The sequence below is a fragment of the Apteryx rowi genome, unplaced genomic scaffold, assembly GCF_003343035.1.
Source record: "Apteryx rowi isolate R43461 unplaced genomic scaffold, aptRow1 scaffold_83, whole genome shotgun sequence".
NCBI lineage: Eukaryota > Metazoa > Chordata > Aves > Apterygiformes > Apterygidae > Apteryx > Apteryx rowi.
The window spans coordinates 827839-835186 of NW_020451127.1; the positions used below are offsets into that span (position 1 = coordinate 827839).

General features: G+C 69.7%; 1 protein-coding gene across 1 annotated transcript; it reads right to left on the minus strand.

The window, feature by feature from the left end:
* Positions 1-125: 125 nt before the first annotated feature.
* NACAD (NAC alpha domain containing) lies at positions 126-7014 on the minus strand. The gene is made up of 8 exons (XM_026089719.1): positions 6678-7014; positions 2169-6617; positions 1982-2070; positions 1777-1860; positions 959-1105; positions 748-879; positions 476-598; positions 126-275 (listed from the first exon to the last, which is right to left on the minus strand). Exons 1-8 carry the CDS (start codon positions 7012-7014, stop codon positions 261-263), a joined length of 5376 nt encoding a protein of 1791 aa, XP_025945504.1. The 3' UTR covers positions 126-260.
* Between the last annotated feature and the right edge of the window lie 334 nt (positions 7015-7348).

Consider the following 7348-nt stretch of genomic DNA (forward strand, 5'->3'; position numbering starts at 1 on the left):
AATGCAGCAGCAAGATGCTCCACGTTACCCCCCTGCAACCCCTCCGAGATGTTTTCACCCGTCACCCCGGCCCTGAGCGGAGACGGAGGCGGTGTGCGATCCAAGTGATACATGAGGCCGTTTATTGAGCGTTACAGACGCGGACTAGGAGTAGTTGCGGGTCTAGAGTACGGATACCGGGTGGAGAAGGAGTAACTGTGCATCTATACAAGGAGGGAGGGGAGGGAAAAAAACCACCGGAGACGCCGCTCGGCCGGTCGCTACATGGTCAGCTCCTGCGGGAGAGAGCACAGGGATGGGTGAGGACCCCCCCGTCCTCAGCACCCTGAGGTTGCATCTCCAGGGTCAAGCACCTGCAGTTGGGCAGGGGGAGAAGGTCCCCCCATTTCGAGCCGCAGCCTCCTCTGCCTCGGTTTCCCCTCGGCAGGGGAGGCGAGCGGGGCCGGGGGGGTCTTCCCGGAGCGCGGACACTCACCATGATGGCGTTGACGATGTCGTTGTTGTTGTGCCTGAGCGCCCGCACGGCTTTGGGGCGCGAGACGTTGGCCTGAGCCATGACCAGCTCGATGTCCCTCACCTCCAGCCCCGTCTCATCCACCTGCAGGAAGGGCGAACGAGGGGACACCGTTGTCACCCCTTGCGACACTCACCAGCCCCATGGCCAGCTTGGAGGATCCTCTTGACCCCTATCCACCCAGCCAGGCCCCACATCCCAGAGCCACCCTGCTCCCGGGTGCTGGGACCCACCTCTTCCTCCTCCTCACTCTCCTCCTTGATGGTGAGGGTGGGGGCCGTCTCCGTGATCAGTGGCGAGTGCTCCATGGGCACCTTGAACTTCTCCGCCGCAGCCTTGTGCACTTGCTGCGACAGGTCCTCGATCTGCGGGGACAGGAGGGTCACATGCTGGTCCCCCCATGGGCCACCCGCCCTGGAGACCTGCCCCGTGTCCCTGCCTCACCTTGGCTTCCCCAAAGACGATGTAGATGTCAGACGCGGGGCTCTTGAAGACGTCGGGCTTGGTGATGACGAAGAGGATGTTCTTGGACTTGCGGATGGTGATGCGGGTGACGCCGTGGATCTGCCTCAGGCCCAGCTTGGACATGGCCTGGGAGGACACATGGCCGGGTGAGCACGGCCCCGAGCAGCACCGTCCCCCGGCCCTGCTGGCATCCCTGAGCTTGTTGGCTTGGCCATTGGATGGCCATCACTGGCCGAGGAGGTTCTCCAGCCCCCCCAGGACAACATAGGAACCAGCTCCTAGAGACGTGGGGCAAGGCTGGTCCCCAGGGGTGGCCAGGTTGGACTGACTCCCTCTAGCTTGTCCCCCACCTTGATACACCATTGCTCCCCAGGGTCATCACCCAGCAGGGACGCCCGAGTTGGGACAACACCAGCCCTTGGTCTCCCCACAAGCCACATCCCCATCCCTGGCGCGGTGACGCCGAGCTGGCCCTGGGAACCCATCCAAGAGCCCCAGCCGTGATCCCGGAGCGGGGACCTGCCGCCTCCCTCCCGGGAGCCCTTCAAACCACCCCGGGGGGCTGCCCAGCGCCAGAGGGCTTTAAGCAGGACTAATCCCCGCAGCCGGCGACAAATAAGCCCGACTTAAGAGCCCCTAATCCTCCCGGGCAGGGCTGTGTCCCCTCCGTGCCCTCGGGGAGGCCACCCTCGCCACGACCAGGTGCCCCACGGGATGGACACGGGGCTCCGGCCATCCCCAAACTGCCGCGGACCCGATCGCCCGGCGCCTCCTCCTCCTCCTCCTCTCCCACCCACCTTCCTGGCCTTCTTCTCGCTGCGGCTCTGCTTCGCTTTGCTTAGGCTCTCCTCGCCGGTGCCCATCGAGTGGGTGAGCTGGGCCTGCGAGCGACCGAGCGCGGGTCACCGCCCGCCGCCGGCATCCCGGCTCCGAGCAGCCGGCGGCAGCGGAGGCTCCGCGCCGCTCCGGCTTCCCCCCTCCACCACCATCTCCAGGTCTCACCTGGGTTTGGGTTGGCCGCGGCTCCGAGATGTCGGGTTCCTCCAGCTCCGGGATGGACTCGTCGTTGCTCTCCGAGTCGTTGCAAGATCCTGCGGGAGCCACGCGGGAACCGTAACCCGCTTGGCACGGGCACACGCATCCCCCTCGGGATACTCATCCCAAAAAAACCCCCCCTCCAACCGCTCACCTTTATGGTTGGCCTCGCACCTCCGCGGCGCCGGGGGCTTCTTGTCCTCGAGCAGGGCGATGCCGGCGGCTTCCCGCAGGTGCTCGATCTCGGCGCAGCGGTACGGCAGCTCCGCCTCGCTGGAGGAGCTCGACTCGGATTGCACGGAGCCGCGGGCTGCCCGGCGGCCCTCGGCCGACGCCGCTTCCTTGCTCCGCGGAGCTTTGCCGCCCGGCTGCTGCTTCCGGCCCCGCGGGTCTCCGGCGCCGGGAGCTTTGGCTTTGCGCGGCGCCGGCGGCGAGGGCTCGGGAGCCGCGGGGCGAAGGGCGGCCGGGAGGTCGCGGGATCCTCCGTTACCGTCGAGGTGCTTCCGGGAACCTGGCGGGATCGACGGTGACGGCGGCTCCTCCGGCCGCGCGCTCGCGGCATCCGGGGGGCCGCGGAGCCGCTCCGGGCAGGGGGGCGGCGAGCGCAGCGGAGGCACTTGGATGAGTTTGGAGAGTGGCGGGCAGGGGGCTGCCGGCAGCGGGCCGGGTGCCAAGGCCTCGGCGGCTGCTCCGGGAAAAGCTGCCGGAGCGGGAGCCGGCTCGGCCAGGTCCCGGGGAGCCGCCGGCGGCTCCGGGGGTGCCGCCTCCTCCGTGGGTACCGGAGAGTCTGGCCGGGGGGCAGCAGCAGGGCTCAGGCACAGCTCCGGAGATGGCGAGCGGCGGCCAGCATCCAGAGGTTCCGGAGAGCCCGGGGGCAGGATATCTGTCTCCATGGGGCTCGGAAGAGCCTCTCCACCTTCGGCAGCATCCGAGGGGCCGGCGGCAGCAGCATCCGGAGCGTGCAGAGCACCGGGCGCTGCCGTCCCCTCCTCTTCCTCGCCATCCTCCCGCCCGCATAGCGCCGCGGGCTCGGTGCCGGGGCTCGAGGGCGGCGTGGATCCGCTCTCCGCCAGGATAGCGGTGGGGATGCCTACGGCAGCCGGGAACGCGGCCACCATGGGGGTCTCCTCCACCTCCGGCGTCGCGGGGCGAGGAGGCGCCTCCGCTAACGGGAGAGTCGGGCAGGCGCTTTCCACTGGGGCTTGCTCCAGCGCGACATCCAGGCGCTCCGGGGATGCCAGGCGCTCCGGGAACGGCGGGACATCCAAGCACTCCGGGGACAGCGGGACATCCGGATCTTTGGGTCGAAGGGCAGTGCCGCCGGCAGCGGGCGGCTGGGCCGCCTCGAGCGGAGCAGCCGGCACCAGGACGGCTCCGGCGGCGTTCCCGGGGCCGCTCTCCGGAGAGGCGGCTCTGCCTCGGAGCCGCGCCGCCGCCAGCTCGCCGAAGGAGCCCTGCAGCATGGCGGCGACCTGCTGCCGATCCCGGAGGCGCCGCGAAGCCGGAGGCGGCCGGCGGCTCTCCAAAAAGGCACCGGGTGGTTGGAGCAGTTCGAGGGGGGCCGGCGGGGCGGCAACGGCGGCGGGTGTCCGTGGCGGCGATCCCACGTAGACTTCCCGCTCGGAGGCGGTGAAACGCGGCCGCTGGGGTGCCGGAGCCCGCGGGCGCTGCCGGGCTGCCTCCTCCTCCTCATCCTCATCGGAGGAGGAGGATGAGGAGGAGCGGAGCCGGGGGGTCGGCGGCTCGCTGGCCTCGGGGGCGGCGGAGAAGCCGGAGTCGGCGCGGAGGCAGGACCGCGAGGTGTCCGGCTGCTCCGGCGATGAGTCCTCGGATGAAGCGGCCGCATCCCGCTCCTCCTGCGTGTCGCCGAGCCCGGCTGCCACCGGCGTCCGCCTGCCCTCCAGGTCTTCGCTGGGAAGGTCTTCACCCGGAGCGGTGTCCGGCTCGCTAGCTGCTCCCGGCACGGAGCCCTCCGGCAGCCCATCCGAGAGCCGGTCGCCATCGGAGCTGCCGAGTGATGCCGCGGGATCCGAAGGCGCCGGCTCCTCCTCGGCGGCACGGTCGGGGCCGTCCTCGCTGGGGGGTGTCACGGATGCATCCTCCTCCTCCTCCTCTTCCTCCGTGGAGCTGGAGGCGTCGGTGGGAATGGAGGTGCCGGAGGCATCCATGGGGACAGCGGCTCCCTCCGGCTCAGCCGGGGCGCTCTCCTCCGGGCCAGGCTCTTTGGTGTCTCCGGGGCACGGAGCCGGGGGCTCCGGGGAGCTGCTCCTCGCCGCTGGCTCTGCGCAGAGCCCTGGCACGCTCGTCACATCGGTCTCGGTCTCCTCCGGAAGCTCGGTGGGGACAGGGGGCTCCTGGGGGTGATGCAGCTCCGGCTCTGCTGCGGCATCCTCTGGCATCCCGGCATCTTCCGGCATCCCAGTGTCCCGCAGCTCCCCGGCATCCTCCAGCATCCCGGCATCTTCCAGTGTTGCAGTGTCCCACAGCTCCCTGGTATCCTCCAGCATCCCGGCATCTTCCGGTGTTGTAGTGTCCCACAGCTCCCTGGTATCCTCCAGCATCCCGGCATCTTCCGGTGTTGTAGTGTCCCACAGCTCCCTGGTATCCTCCAGCATCCCGGCATCTTCCGGTGTTGTAGTGTCCCACAGCTCCCTGGTATCCTCCAGCATCCCGGCATCTTCCGGTGTTGTAGTGTCCCACAGCTCCCTGGTATCCTCCAGCATCCCGGCATCTTCCGGTGTTGTAGTGTCCCACAGCTCCCCGGCATCCTCCAGCATCCCGGCATCTTCTGATGTTGCAGTGTCCCGCGGTGTCCCGGCATCCTCTGGCGTTGCAGTGTCCTGCAGCTCCTTGGCATCCTCCGGCATCCTGGCATCCACCAGCATCCCAGTGTCCTGCAGTGTCCCAGCATCCTCTGGCGTCGTGGTGTCCTGCAGCTCCTCGGCATCTGGCATCCTGGCATCCACCAGCATCCCAGTGTCCTGCAGTGTCCCGGCATCCTCCGGCATTCCAGTGTCCTGTGGCTTTGCAGCATCCTCTGGCGTCCTGGCATCTACCAGCATCTCAGTGTCCTGCAGTGTTCCATCATCCTCCGGCATTCCAGTATCCCGGGGCTTTGCAGCATCCTCCAGCATCCTGGCATCTACCAGCATCCCAGTGTCCTGCAGTGTCCCGGCATCCTCTGGTGTCGCAGTGTCCTGCAGCTCCCCGGCACCCTTTGGTGTCGCAGTGTCCACCAGCATCCCAGTGTCCTGCAGTGTCCCGGCATCCTCCGGTGTTCCAGTGTCCCGTGGCTTTGCGGCATCCTCCGGCATCTTGGCATCTACCAGCATCTCAGTGTCCTGCAGTGCCCCAGCATCCTCCAGCATTCCAGTGTCCCACAGCTCCCCAGCATCCTCTGGTGTCCTGGCATCCACCAGTGTCTCAGTGTCCCGTGGCTCCCTGGCATCCTCCAGCATCCCGGCATCCTCCGGCGTCGCAATGTCCCGCAACTCTCCGGTATCCTCCAGCATCCCGGCATCCTCCAGTGTTGCTGCGTCCTGCGATGTCCCGGCATCCTCCAGCATCCCGGCATCCTCCAGCTCCTCTTCCTCGGAGGTGCAGGTGAGGAAGCACTCGGCAGCCGGCTTACCGGGTGCCTCCGCGGCGGCTTCTCCGGAGGGGACCAGGATGCAGCCGCCCAGGGCCAGGCCGGCATCACCCGGCACCGGCGAGTGCAGCTCCGCTGCCTTCGGCAGGATGCCGACACCAGCACCCTGCTCCGGGCGCTCGTCCTCCTCCGGCGTCGCCAATCCCAGCAGGGGAGACGCGGCATCTCGCTCGGCGAGCTCTTCCTCGCCGGCGTCTTCCTCGCCTGGCGCTGCGGGTGTCCCAGGGCCGTGGGGCGACGGAGGCGCCGCCGCCGCATCCTCCTCTTCCTCCTCTTCCTCATCCAGGGTGGTGGCGCCATCCAGGCGGAGCTCGACGCCGCCAGCAGCCGGCAGCGCGTGGCGCTCGGCGCCGTAGAGCCGCTCGTCCTCGGCGCCTCCGTAGGAAGCCGAGTCGGAGGAGGCCGAGGTGTCGTCGCGGTAGGCGAAAGCCTCGTCCGCTCCCTCAGCCACGGAGCTCTCCGAGAGGGAGCGCAGGAAGGAGGCCGAGGCGCTGTCCTCCTCTTCCTCCTCCTCTTCCTCCTCCTCCTCGACGGCGGTGGAGGAGGCGGGGGGGCCGAGGGCGATCTCCACGGCTTCGGCCTCGAAGAGCAGGCTGCCGCGGAAAGGCAGCAGCGCCGCCGGCACCATGCCGGCTTCGGCGGCTCCCAAGAGCCGGGCGAGCAGCGGGGCCGCGCCGGGACCTCCCGGCTCCCACTCCTCCTCCTCCTCCGGCGTCGCCTGCCCTTCGCCATCCTCCTCCTCCTCCTCGGGCAGGGCGAAGGGGGCCACGTCGCCGTCGTCGCCATCCTCATCCTCGGGGCAGGGGGCGAAGGGCTCGCCGGGCGCCGGCTCGCCGTCGGCCACCAGGTTGGGCGAGCAGGAGGGCGAGGTGCTGGCGGTGCCCGAGGACGCCCAGCTGCCGCCCTCGGCCGTCATGTAGGAGCCCGAGGGCGAGGTGGGCGGCGAGCCGGGGCCTTCGCTCGCCCCTTCCTCTTCCTCCTCCTCCTCCTCCTCTTCCTCCTCCTCCTCCTCGCAGCTCGCTGCCGCCTTGAGCCGGGCGAAGGCCGCCTTGACGGGCGTCGTGAAGAAGAGGTCGGGCTCCACCACCGCGGCGGTGGTGGTGGTGGTGGTGGGACGGCGCGTCTCCTCGCCCATGACGATGCGGGTGTCCAGCGGGGCGGCGGTGGCGGCGGCGGGTGGCACCCGGCGCGTTTTGCTAGGGGACGGCGGCGGCGGCGGCAGCGGGCAGCGCTCGGCCAGAGCGGGGGCGGCCCCGGTGCTGCCCCCACCGCTGCCACCACCACCACCACCGCCGGCGGCGTCGCAGCTGGCCCCCTCGGGCTGGGGCCGGTCCTCCTTCTCGGCCGGCATGGCGGCGGCTGCGGAGAGAGCGGAGAGCTGCCGTCAGAGGCCCCCCGGGGATTCGGCGGCACCCTGCGCTCATCGGTGCACCGAGCTGCACGTTCTCAGCCCCACCGCTGCCCGGCCCCTGGGGATTCGGCAGCACCCTGCGCTCATTGGTGCACTGAGCTGCGCGTTCTCAGCCCCAGCACTGCTGAGCCCCCCCTCCCCGCCCCAGGGACCCGGCTGCGCCTTGTGCTCAGAGGTGTGCTGAGCTGGGCGTTCTCAGCCTCACCGCTGTGCAGTCTCCCTGCCCGGCCCCAGGGACTCAGCAGCACCCTGCTCTCATCACTGCACTGAGCTG

Coding starts and splice junctions, on each gene's coding strand:
- NACAD (XM_026089719.1), bottom strand. CDS start 7,014: ATGCCGGCCGAGAAGGAGGACCGGCCCCAGCCCGAGGGGGCCAGCTGC. Junction 2,071..2,168: donor GTGCGAGGCCAACCATAAAG/GTGAGCGGTTGG, acceptor TGGCTCCCGCAG/GATCTTGCAACGACTCGGAG. Junction 599..747: donor AGAGTGAGGAGGAGGAAGAG/GTGGGTCCCAGC, acceptor CCCTTCCTGCAG/GTGGATGAGACGGGGCTGGA.